The sequence below is a fragment of the Papaver somniferum genome, chromosome 4, assembly GCF_003573695.1.
Source record: "Papaver somniferum cultivar HN1 chromosome 4, ASM357369v1, whole genome shotgun sequence".
Taxonomy (NCBI): Eukaryota; Viridiplantae; Streptophyta; class Magnoliopsida; order Ranunculales; family Papaveraceae; genus Papaver; species Papaver somniferum.
Window position 1 is genome coordinate 53453342 of NC_039361.1, and position 25711 is coordinate 53479052.

Sequence of the window (25711 nt, forward strand, 5' to 3'; positions counted from 1 at the left end):
ATGTGACAATCCATCAAAATCACCAAATTTATTTCATTCTATCTATCTAACTTTTTGTGAGGACCTACAAAATTATCAATCTTTGAACCCATACATACGGCCATACAAATTGAAAGCCTAGCTAGGCTTGTCAATGGCTCACATATGACGCATGCAACCGAAAAATTAGTTAGCCTCCCCCTCACCCGTTTTGGAATTGCATGATTCAATGTCCTAACCATAACTAAAATAGATAATAGATTTCTTTAATGGATAATTCTGTTGGGGTCTCTCATCCAGAGCATTTACCTAACACAAGGTTGTCAATGGCTATTAGCTCACCGGGAACCTTGCAAAATCAAATACAGTGGTTTTGACAACCTAAACCAGCTGATGTAGTACATTTGTGCTCCTTATTGGTCGTCAACAGATAAACGGGTGCCAACTTCTCGGCAACATTGACACCCCATGATTAGGTGGTGGTTGGAGAAGTTGGAAGGTGTTGGATGGTGACCAAACCGAAAGATTAAGGCTGAGGGTGGCAGAATTAAGTTAACTAATTTTATTTTATTTTCCATTAAGACCCTAGGAAACAAACCTTTAGTTTTCTAATAACGTCTCGAATGGCCTTATGACCGTTCACAACGACTGACTGGGAATTCATAGCGTGGTCAAACAAGCTGTATCTCTAATAGCGCTTTTAGATACTGATTTTTGTGTTTCCAGAAATTGAAGTCATAGGTAAAATTATTTTTCCATTTCTAGAAGTCGTTTTGAATTTTGACAGCCAAATTGATTTCTGACTTTTCGATTTTTAGGAATCGAGAAATTACTTCTACTTTGCAATCCAAACAAACTGTAAGCCTGTAAATAGTTTCACAAAAATTTCTAGAAATTGTTCTTTGACTTAAATCGAAAAGTTAAAAGTCAGTTTGAGTCAAACTTTGAGAATTCAAAAAAATTAACTTTTTAAAATGATTTTACTTATGACTTCTATTTCTGTAGAAACGGTCACATTACCAAGATAGTCAGAGGAAATTTTTCAGAGATTTCATTTGATAAATGTAGCATAATTGTTATTATGGGTAGAGATTTCATTCTACCAAACTTCACTAATCCAGTTTTAATCACATCTTTATATATGGAAATCGAAATCCAAAAAATTTCACTTTTCATGCTAAAAATCTATGCTCCCGGAAGATTTTATTTTCCTCCAAGATATGCAACACATCGTGTAAAATTGGTCGCCTATAGCCTTGTGGAATTATCTGTCCATTTCTGACCAGCAACTAGAATCTCTTCCTTTTTCTCTCCTTCACTATACAAAATCACAGAATCAAATTCAATTTCATGATCTCACTTCACCTTTCTTGAATAAATATTCTAATCAAAAGATAAAGAATCAGTTTTGGGTCCATATCACCAGTTACCACCACCTGCTCTTCTTCTTCTTCACATTCACCTTCCATTAATGAAACAATATTTTTTAAGAAAGAAAAATCCTTTCTTTTATTCTTCTCCATCTCTCTGTCTTCTTTTATTGAAATTCTCAACTTCATTTTAAAGCAAAGAATTATAGCCCCTTTCTTTTTGGATATTTGGGTTCTTCTTGTTGTTTTCTCCTTTCTCTTGAGATCTGTTCTCAAAGCTCACTCTTTTTTTGAATCAAATGGTTTGCTCTCAAGAAACTACTAGTAATGCCAAAAAACCCACTTCTTCTAGTACTTCAACAGTGATCAACGAAACAGAATACCATGTTTTAGATTTTGAAGTTGTAAATCTTTTACAGAAAATGGTCTGGGAATTGGGTTTGGGTTGTGTACTACCAGGTAGTAAAAAAATACAGAGACAAAAAAGTGACAAGAAGATGATAGATGGTACTAGTAATAAGCAAGTAAAGAAGAATAATAATGAAGAAATATCTGAACATAATAAAGCTTGGTTATTAGCTGAATCATCAAGTGGTGTTAATGTCAGTGCTGAATTCATTACACCTTCTGCTTCTGCTGCTGCTAATGCTAATGCTGCTGATTCTTATACTGCACATTCTTCATTTAGATTCAGTTTTGGTTCGCAAAGGGAATTTGATTCAATTTGTTTCAACCATTCTTCATCTACTTCTTCTTCAGCAGGTGGTACTACTATCTTAATGGTGAATTTAGATACTGGGTCTAAAAACATCCAATACAATACAAATGACTTGTTGAAATGGAGAAGATTGGAGTCTCTAGAGAAAAGTATATCACCAGTTGCTGATACATTGATAAGATTCAGTTACTCTGAAATCAGATCTGCCACACAGAATTTTCGAAAAGGTACAAAGTTGGTGTTTTTTTTTGTGTTTAAATTTTATTGTTTTTCTGTTAATAAATTTTAAAATTTTCTTCTTTTGTTTGGATTAGGGAGAGTATTGGGAAGAGGTGCATTGAGTTATGTATTCAGAGGGAAAGTTGGTTTTAGAAGAACTTCAGTTGCAATAAAAAGATTAGACAAAGAGGATAGTGAAGCACCAAAGGCATTCTGTAGAGAATTATTGATTGCAAGTTCATTGGAGAACAGGTATATTGTTCCACTTTTGGGGTTCTGTATTGATGCAGATGAGGGTCTATTTCTTGTCTATAAGTATGTTTCTGGTGGAAGTTTAGAATACCATCTTCATGAGAAGAAGAGAGGGATAAGGGGTTCAGCATCTCTTCCATGGTCTAGTAGATTTAAGATTGCAATGGGAATTGCTGAGGCTGTAACATATCTGCACAATGGAACTGATAAATGTGTGGTTCATAGAGATATTAAACCTTCTAACATCCTCCTTACTTCCAACAAAACACCCAAGGTCAGTCAGTTTGCAAAATCTTATTCAATCCTAACATAGAGAATGCCATTTTTGGTTGAATCTGATTAATTAAAGGTATCTTTACAGCTTTGTGATTTTGGATTGGCGACATGGACTACTGCGCCATCAGTTCCTTTCCTGTGTAAAACTGTGAAAGGAACCTTTGGGTAAGATATCCCTGAAACACTGTGTTGATGATTTTTTAATTTCTTTGTGAAATGAAAGGAAATTTCTAAAGCTATAATTTGATTTAAAGGTATTTGGCCCCTGAATATTTTCAACACGGGAAAGTGTCCGGTAAAACGGATGTGTATGCATTTGGTGTGGTACTGTTGGAGCTAATAACAGGCCGGAAACCGATCGAGGCAAAAAGAGCTCCCGGAGATGAGAATTTAGTCGTGTGGGTAAGTTAAAGTTTTATCCAGATACTTGGATTTTAGTTGTTAGTCTCTTATTAGCTATAGCTTGTGTTTGGAAGGGTAATGAAAACAGTTGGTTAAAATATCTGAAGCTTGTTTTATTTCATAGTATTAGTTGGTCTCTTTTTAGGATCTACCTTTGTTTTGATTACAAGAGAAAATTGGATTCTTTTCTTTTTCGGATTAGTTAGATTAATTTGAAGCAAACTAGGCTAATTGCTTGTGATGAAAACAGATCTACCTACTGTTTCTGTTCTTAGCAGTTCATCGATTTAATCACTCATTTTCATTTCCTTAGCAAATGAAATACATCTATTAACACTAATACAACTTACGATAAGTACATTAGTTTATTGTCACATCTAAAGATAACGAATATAAACTATTATTGTCACGTTCCTAGGAGTTGACCTCAAAATTTTCCAATTTTCAAAAGTTCAAGCTTCAGTTGAGCGGTTTGTCTGAATCGAGGATTATTTTCTCTTGAAACCATCATTCTCAAATGTTTGTGTGTAACTATGCTAGTAGATATGTAACACAAGTTACGCAATGTTGCTGCTATCATGTGAAATTTAGGTGATATTTAAGGCAGCAAATCTGGTTGGTTGTGTTCTTGTTCTGATGTAGCCCTATCTAGCCCAAGGCTTTGAATTCTTAGTCAGGTTTGATTGAGCGGCTTGCTTAAGATTGACATTTTCTCAGAAACTGTTACTTCTGTCCTTACTTATAAATGCAACTGTTACCTAGAAATGTACTAAAGAAGGTGTTATATGTTAAATCTTCATTTGGAAAAGATGGATGCCTAAAATTGTTCAACCTTTTTGCACTAATACATTATTCCCTCCGTTTCAAAAAGATAGGCTTGTTTCATGTGCAAATTTGCACATGAAACAAGCCTATCTTTTGAAACGGAGGTAGTATATGTGAGCCAACTATTAGCTTGTTGGAAATATTTAGTTCGGCTATTTGCTCCAAGCCTTTAACCAAATCCGAGCTCCAAGTATCCTTCACCTAATGGCTCCTAACATCCGATTTTCCAATAATATAATGTTAGTTCTCTAACTTTTGCGGAGGAACCTGATTATAAAATATTTACTTGCTTATTAGTTTGAACTTGCGTAAAATAAACAAGGGAAAACTTGACTTTTGTCTTTTATCTTTTGTAGGCGAAGCCACTCTTACAGCAAGGAGGTGAAGCTATCAAAGAGTTGGTTGATCCAAAGCTAAGGCTTCGTCCACGCCATTTAAGACAAATGACACGAATGGTTGAAGCTGCAGCCGCTTGTATAACCAGTGAAGAATCTAGTAGACAAAACATCGACGAGATCATCGCTGTATTACGAGGAGATGAGAACTTCCATAACTCAAACAAGAGTAAAACTCCTGATCTTTCTGCTTTTGTTTCTGATTATCACTCTCAACACCAATTACAAACTAAGAGTGACATGACAAACCACTTAGCTTTAGCAATGTTAGGTGTTGCTGATCTTGAAGACTATGATCACCTATATTGCCGTTGAATCTAACCACCATTGAAAACAAATTCAGTTTTCCATTTTTTGGTTTTTTCTAGTGTTTTTTTTTCCTTTTTCTTGGGTGATTGAATTTAGACTGAGTGAAGGGTGTAAGTTGTATATGCTCTTGAGTTTTCCTATGAAGAATTGACTGTATATATCATACATCATCAATTCTCAATAAGTAATAAAGGTTTGCCGTTCCAAGTCTTAAATTTCGTATATGCTTATGTTCTCAATCTGTCCACATTCTTTTCAGAGATTATCATTTGTAAAATGATATGTGAACATGTATGAAAATTTGATTCAACAGAACACAAATGAATAAGTCAGCATGGATGCATACAACTCCTTTAGGGAAACTTCATTCAAAACAGAAACTAAAATCTTTGTTATCCAAGGTTACAAAAGCAAATGCCTTGACATAATGAAAAGAAACATTTTATGATGAACAGCAAATGTAATAATAGACACTGTACCTTGCACATTGTTGTAAAGCTACATCAACATGAAGATAAGTAGCATATATAGATGGTGAGAGTGATATATATTCAAACACCACAATTAGAAGATCTTTGCAATGTCTTTCATTAAACCACCATTGGCACGATAAAATGCGGCAAATTCATCTTTAGAGATGAATCCGTCACCGTCTGTATCGATCTCAGCCATCATTCGCTGAATCTCGTCTGCTGAAGCTGATCCTAAGGTTTTCAAAGCTTCACCTAGCTCAGAGGATGATATCTTACCATCACCATTGATGTCAAATTTGTTGAAGATTCTGTCAATCTCAGCCTGGTCTCCCATCTCTGCAAGTCTTAGTTTCAAATCTGATTGATACTGCTTAGTATTCTGGGGTAAATTGTTTTGGCATTTGTGTTTTGCAAGAGGGGGTTTTAAAGTTGATGAATTGAAATATGTAAGGTCATTAGTTATTTGAACTCTTATTTAGCCTCCCCAAACGGATCTAACTAAGAAATTAGTGGTCTAATTTTAACTTACATTTTTCACCCTTATTTCTTTAGCATGTCTTTTTTCAGAGTGAAGGGCATTACTGGGATTCTATATTTCAGGAACATGCAATGATATGGTCTGTATGAGCATTGCAACATAGGCTTATGTTTCACTTAGAGTCGATTCTATGTCATGCCCAGAAAAAACTTTTCTATGAATCTGGAAAATCCTGCCAGCAATACCAGAACCTAAAACTTAACATGAAAGAACGAGGCCACACAAGATCGTGAACGGGAAAAGTTCATATCAACTTCTTTTATTTGCTGATGTTACATTCTTGAAGTACAATCGAAGCCACTCACCTTCGAATCCAGTTTATAAAATGACTATTTAAACATACAGATAAATTACAGGTTCTAGAGTTGAATGAGATTTCTACAACACAATCTTATGTAACTCCTTCATCACAATTTCATTAGTTGGCAAAGCTGGAATAGCACCTCTTTCCATTACTGTCAGTGCACCGCAAGCATTTGCAAACCTCAGCGCTTCTCTTAATCTGCCTTCATCCTATATACCAGCAAAAACAAGTATTCAATCTAATAACATTCTGTCGCTTACTAGGGATTATTATATTATTAAGCGCAACACAGAAGCAATCTACAAAAAAAACATTGCTTTAGATTGAGTATCAAGGGAAGCAAATACCTGAAGCAAGGAAAGATCTTTTGCGAGTAGTGATAATATTCCAGCAACAAAAGCATCTCCGGCACCAGTAGTATCAACAACTTTTACCTTTAAGCCTTTAACTCGCCCACTGAAGTCCTGTGTAAGAGTACTTCCAATTTCAAAAATTGTAAACATGGATGGATATATCCTATTTCAAAGAAAGACGCATTAAGAGAAAATAAAGTACCAGTTCCTTACCTGGCAGTAATATCTGCAACCATCTGGTCCTTCGGTAACCACCAACATCTTGAGGTTTGGATGGAAAAGTTTGTGAACAACAGCATCGTCATATGGGTCTTCGCCTTGAGTTAGAAATGAAATCTCTTCTGCACTTACCTGATTTATGTCAAGGGAATAAATATAAAGCAAAGATGGTATTCACTTGGTTTAACCATATTATGTGGTTGCTTTCATTGCATATAAAGGGGTTAACAGTTATTATGGAGTTATAAGAACACTTATAGCTCAATAGATGTCTACCTTAATAACATCAGCAGTTTCCCATATGCTAAGGATTCCTTCTCTGGCACTCTCTGCTGATGGCCACAATGGAAGTCTTAAATTAGGATCATAAGACAACAACACACCGGCATCTTTTGCAGCCTTTGTGGCTGCAATGTGCGCTGACTTGCATGGTTCTGTAATCAGACTAATAGAACCATAGTGGAATATTTTCGCCTGTAGAGTGCACAAAAAACATACACAATCCAACATTAAGAAACCTGCTCATCCAATAAGCAAATTACCAATAAAGAACAAAAGAAATGAGAAAGTCGTTCGCCAGTAATGTTGGTCAATTTTATTAGCAATGTACTACCATAATTTTCTCAAAGTACCTTCTTAATGAGATCATAATCAAGTTCATTTTCTTGAAGCAGCATATCAGCACTCGGATTACGATAAAACATAAACTCACGTTCCCCGTCAGTCCTCAATGTGACAAATGCTAAAGCAGTTCTAGCAACAGTATCAAACCGCAACCCCGTGTTGTTCACATTATTTTCTTTCAACATATCAGAAAGCATATACCCGAATTCATCTTCACCAACCTGCACATATAACCAACCATATTCACAAAAAAACATCTCTACGCTGCCATCATTTAAGTTCCCACAAAGGACTTACAAAACATAAACATAATGTAGTCGTAATATATAAAGGGGTAGGATCTGTATCATCCCTTGACATTCTTAGATTGGCACTATCTTGACATTTCGTGGTGTCCGAATGAAAACTAATCCCCGAATGTTCTTTTCATTATGCACTACATTCTCACAATAATATTAGCAGTATGATGATACCTTGCCCATAAAAGCCGATGATCCACCGAGACGAGATATGCCAACAGCAACATTAGCAGGTGCACCACCTGGTGCTTTTTTAAAAGCTTCTGCATCAGCAAGTGAAAGCCCACTAGTTGTTGGTACAAAATCAATTAACAACTCTCCAAAACACACTACAAGATCCGAATCATCTACATCTGCCGAACCATTCTCATCCGAAAGCGCTTTACCTATTAATGATTAAACCCGCATTAACCGGTATAAATCAGATTCATGAACCATAATAAATCGAGAATCCACCACATCCCAAAATTGAAGCTTAAGAAAAGATAGAAATCAAGTTCTTACCTTGAAATTTACAGAATCGATTACTCGGAGAACGAATACTGAGTTTACTTCCACGTTTCTTGTTCAAATTGAAACAATGATTCTTGCGAATTCTAGGGTTTGAAACAACGATACTATTGAAGCAGAAAGCAGAGTATAGAGCCATGGAAATGATGATCTCTCTGTACTGTATGAATTTTCTCTCAGATTTTCACTCAAAGATGATCAGGTGAGGTCAAATTCATAGTTGTAAAGTAATTCTTGTGGCGTGAAAATCAATAAATAATTTCTTGAGATTAAATAATTGAGATTTTTTACTTCTAGTTGTGGAGTAGAAAGGATGGAAGTATTTGAATACTGTTAAGTGAATAAGATAACAATATTGAATCCGAGTGTGGCTGCGGAGGAATCATCCCTTTAAGTGTTTAGATTCGTTGGATGTAAGCGTGGAGATTTTTATGGACGGTTGACAACTGAGGAAGGATGTAATGTAAGATCTCTTTCTGCTGGACTTTTGGAGCGGACACAGCAAGGACAACAGTTTAGTCTAGTGGTTCGTCGGTTAGTGACGGTTGTTTGTGTTGTTACGGTTGGTCCACAAAAAAAAAACAAAGTAGGAAATACCGGTCCTAGAAATAATATATTCGAGAGAGTCTAGTCCATTTGACCCAGTCAACTGTCTGTTTGGTTCTATTTGGAAATATAAATTATGGTTTGGTCCTAGAAGTAATGATTTGGTCCTACGGTGATGTCATGGATGATGTAATTGTCATTATGTATTGGCAGAAATACCCTTTTGGGGCCACAAATATACAAAAATCAGTAAAGAAAAAATCTTTTTCAGATTTCCTTTTTCTGTCATATTTATTTTCAGATATAATTTCTTTCTTTTTTTTCTTCTTCTTCTTCTTTTCTTCTTGGTAATAATGGCGTCTCCATTATTTTTTCTTATTTTTCTTCCTGCTACTGTTGAATACGTTGCTGCTGCTCATGTTGGTGATGTTGAAGATGAACTTAGGGTTTACGATGATGAAGATGAAATCATGTTATTTGTTGTTGTTGCGGTTATAGATGATGAAGATGATTTACGACGAAATCCGTCGCTGCTGTTGAAGATTCATCTACATCTGTTGAAGACGACGATGAAGATGTTGAAGATCTTGATTTTTTATGAAGATATTGAAGACGAAGATCTTGATTTTGATTATGAAGATGTTGAAGACGAAGATCTTGATTTTTTATGTTGAAGATCTAGATTTTGATGACGATCTTGATTTTTATTTATGTTTGTTGCTCGTGTTGAAGACGATAAACATGATGAATATGATGTTGCTGGTGCTGTTTTAAAGACGATGATGTTTGATGCTGTTGTTGAAGACGACGGAGATGATGAAGATGATGATGTTGCAGTTCATTTCATAAATGAACTCTGTTTTTTTTAGGTTTTTATATGAAGTTCATTTCTGAAATGAACTCTGTTTTTTTAGGTTTTTATATGGAGTTCATTTCTGGAATGAACTCTGTTTTTTTTAGGTTTTTATATGGAGTTCATTTCTGGAATGAACTCTGGTTTTTTTAGGTTTTATATGGAGTTCATTTCTGGAATGAACTCTGTTTTTTTAGGTTTTTATATGGAGTTCATTTCTGGAATGAACTCTGTTTTTTTAGGTTTTTATATGGAGTTCATTTCTGGAATGAACTTTGTTTTTTTAGGTTTTTATATGGAGTTCATCTCTGGAATGAACTCTGGGTTCTTTAAGTTTTATATGGAGTTCATTTCTGGAATGAACTCTGGTTTTTTTAGGTTTTTATATGGAGTTCATTTCTGGAATGAACTTTGTTTTTTTTAGGTTTTTATATGGAGTTCATTTCTGGAATGAACTTTGTTTTTTTTAGGTTTTTATATGGAGTTCATTTCTGGAATGAACTTTGTTTTTTTAGGTTTTTATATGGAGTTCATCTCTGGAATGAACTCTGGTTTATATAGGTGATTTCTGAAAAAGTAAGTAGAAATTAACCGGAGTTCATTTTGACGAATGAACTGCTACAAAAAATAACTAAAAATTAACACGGAAGGGTACTTTTGTCCATTTAATATTTTTAAATAATTATGGACCAAACAGTAAAGGCGTTTTCCCAAAGGACTAGACTGACATGGGCCTACCTAAAAAAGGACCAAACGATATTTTTCCCCAAGAAAAATTGACCGGCACCCAGACTAATTTGAGGTATATAAAAATGAGATAAGATCCCTTCATACTCTTATTTTCACATTATCTTACACGTTGAGAGATGTTTTTTTAATCAAAATCAAACACTAACGTATTTAAAGCTGATATTTTGGCTATATGTTCGTCTTACATAGCTCTACATACACATAAAAAAATGAGCACTTTCCGAAATACCAAACTTCACCATATACTAATCTTAATTTTAACGGTTGAAAATTAATGGATTCGACGGTCATTTTTCAAAGTAGTAGATGGTAGAGTTATACGTTTCAGAATAAGCTCATTTTTTGTGAGTATGTAGATCTTTGTAAGACGAACATATCCCCAAAATATTAGCTTCAAATACGTTACCATTTAGTTTTGGTTAAAAAAAATGTCTCCAAACGTATGAGATAGTGTGAAAATAACAGTGTGAGGGGACCCTTCCTCTATAAAAATTTAAGTGGACTTAGTTGAAATGTTAAGGGGTGTTCAAACGGGCAAAAATATCTAACTATCTCACCAAACTCTTTTTCTTCCCAACCTCGAACCAATTCATTCGCCTTCCCAACCTAACAACCACTACTTCTTCTTTTCAATCGTTTTATTCTCTATCTCCATCATTTCGTTTCAAAAAAAACTCGACGATTAAAAGTAACACCTTGTTTATATCAAACTCAAATGAACCTATTCTCCTTCCCAATCTAACGATCACTTCTTTATTTTGTTGTTTGAATGTCAAATAATGTCAGAAAATTTGAAATTGTTGATTTGCAGTTATATAGTCGTCAGGGTATCTCTTCATCGGTCTTGACGAATTTTCAAGTTTTATTTTGGTCGTCATCTTCTTGGGATGAACATCGGGACGACTTTTCATCTCTGAAAGTAACATTCACAGGGTCGTCATGATATTAATCCCAAACCTTAACGACTAGTTGATGAATACGATTAGTCGTCCTGTTATGAAAATCTAAATCATGCCGACTAATATTGTCATAAAATTATTTTTCATGTGTCCCATTTTGTAATCAGTCGTCGGGATTTTCAAAACCTAACTTTCCGACTAGGTTATGGTCGTCACTTTAATACATTTTCGATCCTGACGACCAAAATTGCTAAAATGCCGATTTTCTTATCTCTATTTTTTCTTTTAGTCGTCATGTTTTTGAAACAATAACTGTGAAGACGTCTGGCAATAGTTATTCGGCATGGTTGGAATAAGTACAATATGATTATATTTGATTGACTATTAAACGTCGTCATTTTGTTATTATACGATCATGACGACCATGCCTGGTCGGCATGTTTTTGTGCAGTCGAGCATAACGGCTTTTCATAACCTGGGTTATGAATTCTTGAATTCTTTCTTTAATTTGAAGAAATTAAACCAACAGAATCTTTTTCAATTCCATTTTGAGAAGTCTTTGATTAGAGTAATAAATTTTCGTTAGAAAATTCTTAAAAACCAAATTCCAAAAAAAATTCTAACAAGATTCATTAGTTAAAGCAAACAAAAACCATAAACAAAATATTCTCTTAACAAATTTAATCTAATATTAAACATCATTAAAGATAGATGAATAAGGGGCTTTAGATTTTACTTTCAAATGACCCTGTTTCGTGATCACTATATCGCATTTAGTTTGGGTATACCCCAATCCGGCCAGTAACGATTGACATCACTTTTCTTTTACTTTTTTCATAGAAAAAAACTTAGGCTTGCCTAAGAGCATCTCCAATGCTTGGGGTCAAGGTCATCCTATGTGGAGGTCTTATTAACACCTCTCCAAGGTCTTATCTAACAATCTTTGTTTAAATTTAGAAATAAATGATGATGTGGAATTAAGACCCCATGTTATAGAGAAAGTATAATATAGACTTTCTCTTTTACCCCCACTTAGCCAGGTCATCTATTTTTAGGACCTTCACCTTTGCGGGGATGAAATTTTGGTGGAAAAGGTCTTAAATCTTAGGTAGCCACTGCTCCTATGATTACTGTTTTTACAAGCCAAAACTAAATGAAAGTGAAAACACTTGTACACCACCAACTATTCTTAGGCAATCTGTATGGGCAAACATAAACACAATTCCGAAAGTTCAACTTAATGAGTCTCAATCAAGGAATAGTATCTGGAGTTATATCACTTTCTCTCAAAATCATAAAGTTTACAGAGACTATTCCGTGAACCTGATTCTCGTGTGAGAGTACTTGGGTGATTCCAAAGTGATTAATATTCAAACATGGGAGGGAAAACTTTCACTCCAGAACAGTATAGAAGATTGGAAGAGTTGTATGATGAAGAAGATGGAAATCCAACTCCAGCGAGGAGGGATCAGTTAGAAATATAAATAGATCTTACTGTCAACCAAGTCAATGGATGGGTGTATCGCAAGCAATACAGTGATAGGATAAATCAAATGGGTAATGGTTATCAAGGCATAATCATAACGAGGAATTGGTGCAGCAAATTAATTTCTTGGTAGAAAAAACACCTCAGCCCCAAGAGCAACAACATCATATCATTCAGTTTCACTGTGAGCAACAATAGCTTATTCCTGCACCGATGCCTCGGTCTCCTCATCAACCGTTGGTAGTATATGCACAACCATCTCCTCATCAGCCAATGGTAGTAGAATTTTAATAAAAAAATTCTCAAATATTTCGGTCTGGGATCTCACTTTGAGTATCAAGGAATATATTTGAAAAATAAAATATAAGATTTGTGCACATGTTCAGATTACTCACTATATCTACATCTTGATCTTTCTTATTTTGCCAACCCAATTTCAAAAATCACACAAACCCTAAAATATACGTGACAAGAGAAATCGGTTTTGCTTATGGGAATCGTTCTACTTTAGTTCCCAAATTTAGGTAGGGATTGGGTTTTACCTTCATTCCCCATATAGGTAAGTATCGGTCTACCATGGTTCCCAACATAAGTAGGGATCGGATCTGCTTTAGATCTTCAATGAAACCGGACCACCAATCAATTTGATTTCTTTTAACTACGAAACAAGTTCATAAGTGTACTCCCTTAAACTCGTGTAATTTAACATAGTTTTCAGGCATGAAATCAATCCTAAGTTCATTACACAATCTAGTAACAAGTTATAAAGTTTATCTATGTCGCAATTACAAAGTTCAAAAGATAAACGTTATACTTCGTAATTAAATATAGCAAGGTTATAAAACAGCTTGTATATTCTTCCTTGACACTTTACCGATCTAAATCATGACCCAAGATATAAAGCCTTACCATTTACCGATCTTAACTTCAACTGTTAACTTTTAACGACTGATTTTCAAAGGGGAAGATAGTGATGTTACACGTCTCAAATTTTGATCATTTTTGGTAGGAATGTAGAGTTTTATAAGAGGAAGGTATCATCAAAATCTTAAATTTAAATTCGTCGTCGTTTGGATTTTATGGAGAAAATAGAATAAACAAGTATGATAGTGTGCATACAAGAGTGTCCATGAATCCTCCCTCTATATATATATTATGTATGTGATACACGGGATATCACATATAATGTCAAATAAATATTTCTAGTTGTTTGATATTGAATCATCTTAAGGTGATATTTATTAGAACCAAACATCATATTTGTTACCAAATCAGAATACTATCATACGTGAAAAAGAAAAAAATTGATGCCATAAGCTTTATTTTTAGGTAGTTGTTTTTATTTTCATATTTAATAATACATATCTATGTTATTGTTAGAGCATTTCTCGGTTGAACCCACTAGAATTGGTATGTCAAGTTAGTTGTCAACTTTAGTTGCCAAAATGCATTCTTGATTTAGCATATTTAAGATAGTTTCAGACTAGATTAAGTCTAAGAAGTAGAATCGAAGCTATCCTTGAAGGATAAAGTTTGAAGACTACAAGAAGACATAAACAAGGACTTCATCAACAAAGATGATAATTGATTTCATTTGGATTCTTGTTTAATTCTACCTTTCTAATCTATCGAAACAAATGCTCACTCTATGGAATAATTTCTATGACGGTAAATGTACATTTATGTATATATACTCGAGGTTATCTGTCTCACACAGAAAAGCCTATAGGATTGAATAAATATATCTCCCATAGAAATATCCAAGATTTTTTGTTCCGTCTTTTGATAAATCAAGGTGAACATGAACCAATTGATAAACCGGACTTATATTCCCGAAGAACAGCTTAGTATTATCAATCACCTCACAATAATCTTACTCGTATAATAGCGAAACTAGATATTGTGGAATCACAAACGATGAGACGAAGATGTTTGTGATCACGTTTTATCTTGCCTATCGGAGAAATTAATCTCGAGCAAATCTTAGAGAAGATAGTACTCAAACGATATAATCAGGCAAGATTAGAACAGGAAACCACAAGAGAAATAGTTGGGTCTGGCTTCACAATCACAGTGAAGTCTTTCAATTCGTTAACGTAAAAGGTTTAGGAAAATCTAAGGTTAAAGGAAAATCAACTCTAGCTTATGAAACTAGTAACACACATAAGTGTGGGGATTAGGTTTCCCAGTTGCTAGAGTTCTCCTTTGTATAGTTTTCAAATCAGGGTTTGCAATCCAAGTTACCTTGGTAACAAAGCATTAAATATTCACCGTTAGATGAAAAACCTGATTCAACCAAGCTAATATCTTTCAACTGTTAGATCGAATTTAGCTTGTTAGACACAAATGAAATGTGCCCTCATTTAGGTTTATGAACCGTACCCAAACGTGTACACTCGTGTTGGCTCAACAATGGTCAACCGAAGTTATCCATATGATAACTCTCATATTAACCATATTCATCTTATCCATAACTAGTTCAAATGACTCAAATGAAACTAGTTAAAGAGTTGTTCAATTGCGATATTCTCATAGAAATATACAAGAACATAATCGAAACAAAATCGATTTGATTCACTTGAATCAATCATGAAACATTATATCCACGGTTTGCAAAGATTGCATTCCTTATGATTTAAATGTTTAAGTTCATGCAATGACCGATTTGATAAAGTAACCATCTTAAGTATGCGTACGGGTATGCGTACTTAAGCAACCGGATTTGAGTTTGTTTTAGTTTCCAAACTCAGCAGAAATTTTCGGTTTGAAAACTTCCGCCAGTATGCGGGTACGCATACTTAAGGTGACTAGTTAAGATTTTGTCAAATCCAAACTCATCAGAAATTTTTGGTTGGAAAACTTCCGCAAGTATACGTACGGGTACGCATACTTAACCTTTCTCCTTCACCAATTTCGCATACACACATATGCATACACTTGGCTCCCGGTTTATGGATTTATATACTAATGCGCGAACACACTGTATATGCTTATATCCAAAGATGGTTACATAATCAACTCTTTATTTCAATCATTGAAACTTTCTTATAGGACGTTATATAGTTGTTGTTCACAAACTATTTTTCGTCAAAGCAACTTTCAAGTTATTGAAATTATCATAATGAAACATTCCAAGGCAACACCAAATGATAGTATCACACAAACCATATAATATGTAACTCGGTAATTTTCATATGATCTTATTCGGACATTCATCACGAATGTAAGATGAATTTGGTCGAAGCGAAAGATTGCCAACACATATTCCGAGAAATATATACGGGAGATAAACTCAGCTCGAAATCTCAAATGTGTATAATAGAAAACTATATCATAACACGACTTATGTCTCAATATAGGATATAGATTAGAAATAGACTTTCCAAGTGATAGATAAGTTTAGTCTCCACATACCTTTTATTGATGAAGTTCCACAAGCTCCCCTTAGTAGTTCTTCGTTTTCAAGAGATGAACGCCGTGAAGTCTAAAGCTCAACTACACAATCTATGTCCTAGTCCGAGACATCTAAATAGGCTAGAAATCAAGAATCATAGTTTTGATCACTAACATTGACAAACATGCTTGAGATAGCAACGCGTGAGAGTTCGACCGAGCAATGCTCTAACAATCTCCCCTTTTGTCAATTTTAGTGACAAAACTATCAATACATATGGATTACAAAATAAATAAAATTTTTGTAGCTTCTCATCCAAATGCTTGATCTCCTTGGCATCTTCAACACGACTCGAGATCTTCGTCACTTCTAAGTACTCCATGATTCCAAAGGTTGTAAGTTTAGTCTCATAGATGTTGATGATCCGCAGGGATAACAATGAGAAAACAAATGCTCTCAATCATTGTTATACAGTGTCATAACATTATTACACAGCATTAAAGTTCAATTGCATCACAACTTTGACAATAATACTACGGTGATATGTATTACTCCCAGTTAGTTAATACATCATCTCAATATGAAAACCACTCTCCCTTACATAATGATAAACCATATGTATTTGTAGTATGAAACTGCACATTAATTCTCCCCCTTTTTCAATAAAATTGGCAAAGGTACGAAAATTAGTGGGATCCTCATGAAATTTCCATAGAGATTCTTCATGACCAAAAGAGAACAACATACCAACAAATTTAGATGCAATCATAAAGCCGAAGTTAAATGTATTCATAAAGGAGTTTATAAAGATACATGATAACCCCTATAATATTCCACAGCCGCACTCCCCACAAAGATATGGCAATTAAGCACAAGTTCAAAAAGAACTATCCCCCATAAAATGTCATTCCCGAGAGAACAACAAAGGCGACCTTGCTTTTACAAGAAAAAAAGGATTTCTTTGGACATAACCAAATCACATGAAAACATATATTTGTATCCAAAGGATCAATAGAATTAACCACACAAGATGATCAATTCAATTACACATGCTCGACGTAAGAGAACTTACGCAGCAACACAGTAAAAACACAAAGATGAGGATACGAGAAGATCAATATTGCGGAATAAAAAAGAATTTACTATATTTTCCATCACTATTTTCATAATAACATCATATAGACAATTCTCGTAAACAAAAGTTCATCCTTTCTTTCATCAATATTTGCATAATGACATAAAAGGCATAACTTTTGTAATGTCAAAAGTTCATTCTATATTTTATCAATACTTTTATACCGACATATAATAGAGATAACTTTTGAACAAGTATGGGACAATCAAGGTTCATGGACATAAACAACATATCCCAAAACAATTTGCAATATATAAAACCATAGAGATTAAAATTGCAAACATCATCTTCCAAATAACTTAGAATTTAAATAAATAAATCTAAAAACATTGAAGATGAGAACGTTTGGAACTAGCTATCTGTACTCACAGTAGTGGCTATTTCAAATCCTAGTTATTCTTCTAAACACATAAAAAGAATATTTACTAGACAAAATCAGCAACCAGAGAACACACAAGGGCGATTTCATCCGTTGCTTTCTTTAGCTCCTCCTTCAAAAAAACTAGATTCTTTGATGCAATCTCAAGATGTTAACGGACGACCTCAAAATCTTGAAGAAGACTTCCAACCAGCTGAATGCAAATCTGGATTGGAAGATCTTTTTCATGATCAATTGCTTTATAGCAAATAACAGGAATGGGGTTATCATCGAGATCAAAAGACTTTTCTTTAAAGCTAACTTCCATCTTGCTTTCCTCCATAGTGCACTTGATCAGTCAACCCAAAGAGAGCTCCGCTGTCACTGTACCGGAATATATCAAAGAGAGGATCTCCTAACATATATTTAAAGGTACATGCACGAGAAACCTAGGGTTCCTTATGGGCGTATAGACAAAAGGTCCGGGTGCACGGGTTCGTGGTCGAGACCCAAATAGCAAGGACAAGGACCAGATGGAGCAAAACGTATTAAAATCCATGACAGGAGCTTGTGAATCTAACAAAACTCAACTATTAGTTTAGGAAGATCAACTAGTGATTTTTTTTCTTGAGAAAGAACTGCGAGAACAAAAGAAGGTTCCGAGAATGAGGATCAAAGATATCTCAAAACAACATAAACCATTTGTCAAGAAGTAGTCATCTTCTTGAGAGTCATGTGTATCTTCTCACTGGTCCATAAAGAAGATATACACACGGAACCGGTCAAGTTGTATGATGATGAACATGATTTTCATCAGAGATATTGATACATTATGGCCTGCTCTCTTGACTTATGATAGAATTATTATGCACATCTATAAAAGAATTGACTAGAGAGGAACATGACTTACCTGAATCAGCTGCTTTTTTCGCCTTCTTGATCTTGCGTTTGAGACCGTTGATATTGGTCTTGAATTCTGACACATGATTGTTGATATGAATGTAGCCAGGAGCATTTATTTTAGAAGCAATATCATCCTTGACGGAAAGAGATAATTTTGAAGAATTTTTCTTTCTTCGATATCTTTTTCTCCTTACAGGTCTTTCAGAGATGTCAGTCATCCATACAACATTATTCTTTTTACAATTGTAAGAAGGAAAATGTTATGTTGATAATCAGGAATTGTCCCATCACAACATTTTTCTGGATTGTGGAATGAATCTTTAACTGAACACTTGGGAACAGATTTGATTACTTCTTTAGACATCCATATGAGAATGTTATGAAGTTTTTCATTCCATAGACGAAGATGACATTTTTTTCGATGTGACCTTTCTTTCCGCAATAATAGCAGTTGAGGATCGTATTTATTCATTCTCATATGATTCGTCCTTGAAGACTGATGAACTTCATTTCCAGGCACATATGTAGTTGTAGATCGAAGAGGATCATTTTCCTTGACAAAAACCATATTACTAGTACTTGGAGCGTTAGTACCTTTATAGCTTAGTCCACATTTATTTCGAGGTCCTTTACATGCTCCAAGCATAGAAGACAGTTTTGTAGAGCTAGAGTTGAATTTTTTCAAATTCTCTTCCAGGACATTGACCTTTTTAAGAGTAGCACTAAGATCAGTCTCCGATTGTCTTTCTCTGAATAGAAAAACCTTTTCTCTGTCATTCAAACATTTTTGTTGAGAGTCATATCTTGCTTCAGTTTCTGCAAGTCTTTCTTTCAACACAAAGAGATTTCGACGAAGATCATCACATTCAGAATTCTCTGAACATATATCCTCGTCACGATTTTTTAGAGTAACCTGTAATAAACTATACCCACAATCGTACCCTTTAAAGAGTTTTCTCAATTTTCTGTTTTCAATGCAGAAAGGAGTTAGGAATTCAGCCAAGCAAGATGTTGACCTTTTTTTTTAGAAGACGCTCAAAGAGGATAATGTACTGTGAGACTTCTTCTTCGAAATTTTTTCCTTCTTCTGAATCACTATTATCAGAGAGTTCATCTAATTGTTCATCAAGACGAGCCTCCCAGTTTGGAGTGAGTTTGGAAGATAACGAAGTTGTAATGGAATTCTCAATGGAAACATGACTTTTATCCAAGATGGAATGTTCCTGAACTAGTGGTACGTGATCAGAAATATCACCTATGTCCATATCAGATCGCTACAAACACAGACTTATAAGGTCTTTAACGTGTTTGCCTGCTCTGATACCAATTGAAAATACGGGGGTCTAACAACCATACCCAGCAATTCGTTTGGCAATCTGAGAGGACTTACTCCAATATACTTTCTAGAGAATCAACTAGACAGTCAGACTCAATATAGAGAAAAGTATATCAAAGAGTATTAATATCTCTAACTCTTAATTCAATCCGCAATCAACAAATAGAAATCTGCGAGCCTGATTGAATATAGAGGAGTAAACTTGAACGGTATCAAAAACTAATATTCAAGGATCAATCAATCTCAATCAACAACCAAAGGTTGGATTTCCTAATTGATCGATACAACACACAACCTGTGATATTTCATTTATATAACAAAAAAAGATGGGGAAAAGAAATAACACAGACACTAGAATTTTGTTAACGAGGAAACCGCAAATGCAGAAAAACCCCGGGACCTAATCCAGTTTGAACACCACACTGTATTAAGCCGCTACAGACACTAGCCTACTACCAATGAACTTCGGACTGGACTGCAGTTGAACCCTAATCAATCTCACACCGATTCAAGGTACAATTGCGTTCCTTACATCTTTGATCCCAACAAGATACTACGAACTTGATTCCCTTAGTTGATCTCACCCACAACCAAGAGTTGCTACGACCCAAAGTCGAAACTTGATAAACAAATCTGTCTCACACAGAAAAGTATATAGGATTGAATAAATCTGTCTCCCACGAAAATACCCAAGAGTTTTTGTTTCGTCTTTTGATAAATCGAGTTGAACATGAACCAATTGATAAACCGGACTTATATTCCTGAATATCAGCCTAGTATTATCAATCACCTCACAATAATCTAAATCGTATGATGGCGAAACTAGATATTGTGGAATCACAAACGATGAGACGAAGATGTTTGTGATCACGTTTTATCTTTCCTATCGGAGAAATTAATCTCGAGCAAATCTTAGAGAAGATAGCACTCAAACAATAGAATCGGGCAAGATCAGAACACGCAATTACAAGAGAAATAGTTGGGTCTGGCTTCACAATCCCAACGAAGTCTTTCAAGTCGTTAACCTACAAGGTTTAGGAAAACCTAAGGTTAAAGGAAAATCGACTCTAGCTTATGTAACTATTAACACAAAGAAGTGTGGGGATTAGGTTTCACAGTTGCTAGAGTTCTCCTTTGTATAGTTTTCAAATAAGGGTTTGCAATCCAAGTTACCTTGGTAACTAAACATTCAATATTCACCGTTAGATGAAAAATCCGATTCAGCCAAGCTAATATCTTTCAACCGTTAGATCGAATTTAGATTGTTAGACACAAATGAAATGTACCCTCATTCAGGTTTATGAACCATACCCAAACGTGTACACTATGTTGGCTCAACAGCGGTCAATCGAAGTTAGGCATATGATAACTCTCATATCAACCATATTCATCTTATCCATAACTAGTTAAAATGACTCAAATGAAACTAGTTAAAGAGTTGTTCAATTGCGATATTCTCATAGAAATATACAAGAACACAATCGAAACAAAATCGACTTGATTCACTTGAATCAATCATGAAACATTATATCCACGGTTTGCAAAGATTGCATTCCTTATGATTTAAATGTATAAGTTCATGAACTGACCGATTTGATAAAGTAACCATCTTAAGTATGCGTACGGGTATGCGTACTTAAGCAACCGGATTTAAGTTTGTTTTAGTTTCCAAACTCAGCAGAAATTTTCGGTTTGAAAACTTCCGCCAGTATGCGTACGGGTACGCATACTTAACCTGTCTCCTTCACCAATTTCGTATACACATATGCATACACTTGGCTCCCGGTTTATGGATTTATACAACTAATGCGCGAATACACTGTATATGCTTATATCCAAAGATGGTTACATAATCAACTCTTAATTTCAATCATTGAAACTTTCTTAGAGGGCATTATATAGTTATTCTTCACAAACTATTTTTCGTCAAAGCAATTTCCAAGTTATTGAAATTATCATAATGAAACATTTCAAGGCAACACCAAATGATTGTATCACACAAACCATGTAAGATGTAACTCGGTAATTTTCAGATGATCTTATTCGGACTTTCATCACGAATGTAAGATGAATTTTACCGAAGCGAAAGCTTGGCAATACATATTCCGAGAAATATATAAGCGAGATAAACTCAACACGAAATATCAAATGTAGTACTAATGTCACACTTTTGGCCAATAGATAGGGTGCTATCTAAAAGTTCCTTCACCTAATATTTGATAGCGATAGTTTAGTTTTGGTACTACGAGATATGGCTTCCCCAAGGGAAAGAATTCCACACCGATAAAGCAAAATCACAGTATAAAATGATATGCTCAGCAGTTTCCAACTTATTGTTGTTACACATGCTATAAGTAAGAGTATGAGAAGAGTTATATCTACCTATCTTAGTTTTGGAAGGTATAATATTTTCATAGCATTTCCACAAAAACAATTGTATCTAAGGAATTATTGGCAGTCTCCATATGAACTTATAAATACTATCATTGCATAGTCTATGAGAACTTGTATCAGCTCCCTAATGTTAACTCTATAGCATGACTTAACCGAGAAATTACCAGTTTTCGTATAAGGCCCGCCAAACTAATCTATCTACACCTGCTTAGAACTATTCTCTGGAGTGAAGAAAGAAGTGACTAAATTATGATTCCATTTCCTTGGGTTGGTGTCAATGAAATCACTGACCATATAACCAGGATTATGCTAACTATTACATAAGTCTAAGTCTTATGTGCTAGATTTGACTTTTAGATTAGACAAAAAGCGTTGCAATTTCTTCTCAACGCATTGACTATTCTTCAACACTACGTGTCTCTCCAGATATATCTCGAATGCCAACTAGTAGCGAGATAGTTTCGTTGTTTCATTCAGCGCAACCAAAATTCTACTTTTCGCGGAATGGTTCAGTGTGATTGTTTTATTTTTTGATCTGACGACTGAGATGGTTGCGGTGTTCTATTCAGCGCGATCAAAATCTACTTTTCGCGAAATGGTTGCGATGTTCTATTATATGGGTATTCTAGGTGATTTGAACTTCAAATCTAGATGCTAGATCGAAAGACTAAGCCTAAAAACTCAGATATTTGACAGATCCAGTTATCACCAAAAAAACATGAATATGAGTACCATATTTTTTTTAATGGTTGCGATGTTCTATTGAGTACCTTCTAAATTTCCAAACAACATATTTTTTTTAATTATATCAAGCCCATCACATGTACTAGTCCAAACCCAAAAACAATTTTGGACTTGTGATACCGCAGAGGATGGCAATTCTTTAAATGTAGAGCTGTCAAACGGGCAAGCTAGGGTCAACCCGACCCTAGCTTGACAAGCCACGGACGGGTTAGGGTCAATCCTAGCCCTAGTACTATTCATGTACAAGCCCAAAACCCCAACCCTAGCCCTAGACGGGTTGGATCTGATGGGTTGCGGGTTGGCTGGTAAATTTGACTTTATTAATTTTGTGCTAAAAATATGAATACTGAAAACAGATTACAGATTCCACAGTACAACTAAAACATAATTGAAATGAACCAAACCAAAATTGTGGAGTGGAATACATATAGACATAGTTACATGCATATATAAAACCAAAAAAAAATACAAACTTCCACTTTTACTGCCTACCAGTTTACCACAGTATCACCTACTAAAAGTCTAAAACACTTCATCACTACACTAGTGAAGAGGAGACCATAATAACAACCAATTCCTGCACAAAAAGTATCATATTCCTTAATAAGGAATTAAGGATATATGATAGGTCCAGGATTGTGATTCATATAAGAATCCTCAAAGTGACAGTAACTATTATCTATGTTTGTCCTTTTATATACAAAAGTGGACAAACTGAAGTACTAAACCCTCGTATGCAGTCACATATACAATATATATCGTTAGTTTCTCCCTTCATATTTATACAAAAAATAGGAGACAGTGATAATATCATATGGAAGTCCAAAATATTTCCTAAATCAGTGCCCAAAGAATGTTCTTTTTCCATGTATCTTTGTAATTTTGTGTATAGAAGTGTATCACTTCAAGATGCTCCCGTATGAATCTGTAATTTCCAGCAAAAAGTATATCAAACAAAAGGATGTGTTAATGTAAATAAATAGAATTTTCATAATTACCCGCTTTATATCGCTGAAGTACAGATACTAATTAGACGCATAAGAACTTACTGCCTCATTGTTGTTTGCTGGCTCAAAAGCCAATACATCCTCACTAATATCATTATCTTTCACTTCCTCAACATCAGTTGATGCAGCTCCTACATATAATTGAAAATAAGTAATTATCAATCTCATATATATTGTTAAATAGACTTACAACTAATTTTAAATATTACTCAAGACACTTAGCCTCTTATAGTCTTACCGATTCCATATATCCAATCACGAGTTGTTATCAATGCCTCGACACTTTCAGGTGATAAGGAGCTGCGATATCTGTCAAGTACCCTTCCCCCAAGGCTAAATTCAGATTCCGAAGCAACAGTTGAAATAGGAATTGATAAAATATCGGTTGCCATTCTTGTAAGATTAGGGTATCGTAGTTCTTGGCTTCTCCAATACTTCAAGATGTCAAAATCAGTTGACATTGATCCTGATGACTCACTTAGATATTGTTCTAGTTCTGACTTGTCAGATTGTTGACCACCATTTTTTTTTTTGCCGCGGCAAATTCCTGCATCAAAAAACTTCAACAATTAACTACCAGTTCTATATGGACAGTTATAGAAATGTTCAAGCAGTTAAAACTTAAAGAAATATCACCTGCATAAAAGCACTTCCATTGCGTCCAGAATTCCCACCATTTACAGTACCCGAATTCTGAGTTTCATTGGTTGTCTAACCTCTTAAAGTTGATGCCGTATGATACTCTTTATAGAGTGCCGCCATCCTTTTTCTAATAATATCAACTTCCTTCTTCATTTCACGCTCAACATGATACACCTTTTCTAAAGTAAACTCTACAAATTCAAACTTCAATCGAGGGTCTAAAACGACTGCCATTGCCAATATTGGACTCAATTTTTTCCAATACTTGGCAAATTTTTCTTGCATTTTCTTCGCCATGTTTCTGATGAACTCAATGTCATTAGTTGTCTCTTGATCTAATAATACTTTAATCTGACAAACCCCATCAAAATAAAAATTAGAAGTAGGATACTTGTTTCCAGAGAATAGAGTCGTGAGGTCATAAAAGACCTTGAGAAACTTCGTGACCACTTTGATTTGCTCCCATTCTTACCCATTAGGAGACTCTGCATAGTCAGGGTCCACCAACCTCAAATGAGTGAAGACTTTTTCATACGAAATACAACTTTGCAACATAAGATAAGTAGAATTCCATCTTGTCTTAACATCTTGTCGAACACCCATCTTTACTGACATTCCTAAATCGCTGACAGTATCCAAGAAATTTTTTCTTTGTGAACCTTTAAGGTACTTCACTGCTAACCTTATCTTGATTACTGCTGGATCAATCTCTGTCAGTCCATCTCTTACAATAAGATTTATTATGTGAGCACAACACCTTATATGAAAGTTTCTTTTCCCAGTATCCGACATAACATTCCTTGCAATGAATCGACTCTTCATTATCTTAGCACATGAAGTATTTGATGCAGCGTTATCCAAAGTGATGCTGGTTACTTTTCCTTCAATTCCCCAATCATTTAACATCAGAAATAACTTATCTGAAAGTGCTTGACCAGTATGGGGTGGTGGCAGTGGAGAAAAATTTAAAGGAAACTTCTGCAATACCCAATCTTGATCAACAAAGTGTACTGTTAAACTTATGTATCCAGTGGTGTTGACGGAGGTCCACATGTCTGATGTTAGACATATTTTACCTGGAGCACATTGTAATTTCTTGCGAATAACTTCTTTTTGGAACTTATGCATTTTAAGAATATCAGACCTTGTAGTATTCCTTGATATGGTTTCAACATCGACATTCAGATAACTACATAACT

General features: G+C 34.8%; 3 protein-coding genes across 3 annotated transcripts; 1 reads left to right on the forward strand and 2 right to left on the reverse strand.

Moving 5' to 3' along the window:
- Window positions 1-1130: 1130 nt before the first annotated feature.
- On the forward strand, window positions 1131-4960 carry LOC113275514 (probable serine/threonine-protein kinase PBL7). The gene is made up of 5 exons (XM_026525045.1): window positions 1131-2294; window positions 2382-2812; window positions 2900-2979; window positions 3069-3216; window positions 4398-4960. The coding sequence occupies exons 1-5, from the start codon at window positions 1649-1651 to the stop codon at window positions 4749-4751; spliced, it is 1659 nt and encodes a 552-aa protein (XP_026380830.1). The 5' UTR covers window positions 1131-1648; the 3' UTR covers window positions 4752-4960.
- A 148-nt stretch (window positions 4961-5108) lies between these two features.
- LOC113275515 (polcalcin Syr v 3-like) lies at window positions 5109-5627 on the reverse strand. Its single transcript, XM_026525046.1, has one exon. The coding sequence runs from the start codon at window positions 5550-5552 to the stop codon at window positions 5310-5312; it is 243 nt and encodes an 80-aa protein (XP_026380831.1). The 5' UTR covers window positions 5553-5627; the 3' UTR covers window positions 5109-5309.
- A 358-nt stretch (window positions 5628-5985) lies between these two features.
- Window positions 5986-8395, reverse strand: LOC113275516 (probable fructokinase-6, chloroplastic). Its single transcript, XM_026525047.1, has 7 exons — window positions 8060-8395; window positions 7730-7941; window positions 7265-7477; window positions 6909-7106; window positions 6627-6764; window positions 6408-6524; window positions 5986-6269 (listed from the first exon to the last, which is right to left on the reverse strand). The coding sequence occupies exons 1-7, from the start codon at window positions 8202-8204 to the stop codon at window positions 6135-6137; spliced, it is 1158 nt and encodes a 385-aa protein (XP_026380832.1). The 5' UTR covers window positions 8205-8395; the 3' UTR covers window positions 5986-6134.
- Between the last annotated feature and the right edge of the window lie 17316 nt (window positions 8396-25711).

Bases quoted from the DNA above. Each gene is read 5' to 3' on its own strand.
- LOC113275514 (XM_026525045.1), top strand. From the start codon at position 1,649: ATGGTTTGCTCTCAAGAAACTACTAGTAATGCCAAAAAACCCACTTCT. The intron at 2,980-3,068 runs GTAAGATATCCC...TTTGATTTAAAG, and splicing joins ACTGTGAAAGGAACCTTTGG to GTATTTGGCCCCTGAATATT. The intron at 3,217-4,397 runs GTAAGTTAAAGT...TATCTTTTGTAG, and splicing joins ATGAGAATTTAGTCGTGTGG to GCGAAGCCACTCTTACAGCA.
- LOC113275515 (XM_026525046.1), bottom strand. From the start codon at position 5,552: ATGGGAGACCAGGCTGAGATTGACAGAATCTTCAACAAATTTGACATC.
- LOC113275516 (XM_026525047.1), bottom strand. From the start codon at position 8,204: ATGGCTCTATACTCTGCTTTCTGCTTCAATAGTATCGTTGTTTCAAAC. The intron at 7,107-7,264 runs GTACTTTGAGAA...TGCACTCTACAG, and splicing joins ATTATGATCTCATTAAGAAG to GCGAAAATATTCCACTATGG. The intron at 6,525-6,626 runs GTAAGGAACTGG...ACTCTTACACAG, and splicing joins GTTGCAGATATTACTGCCAG to GACTTCAGTGGGCGAGTTAA.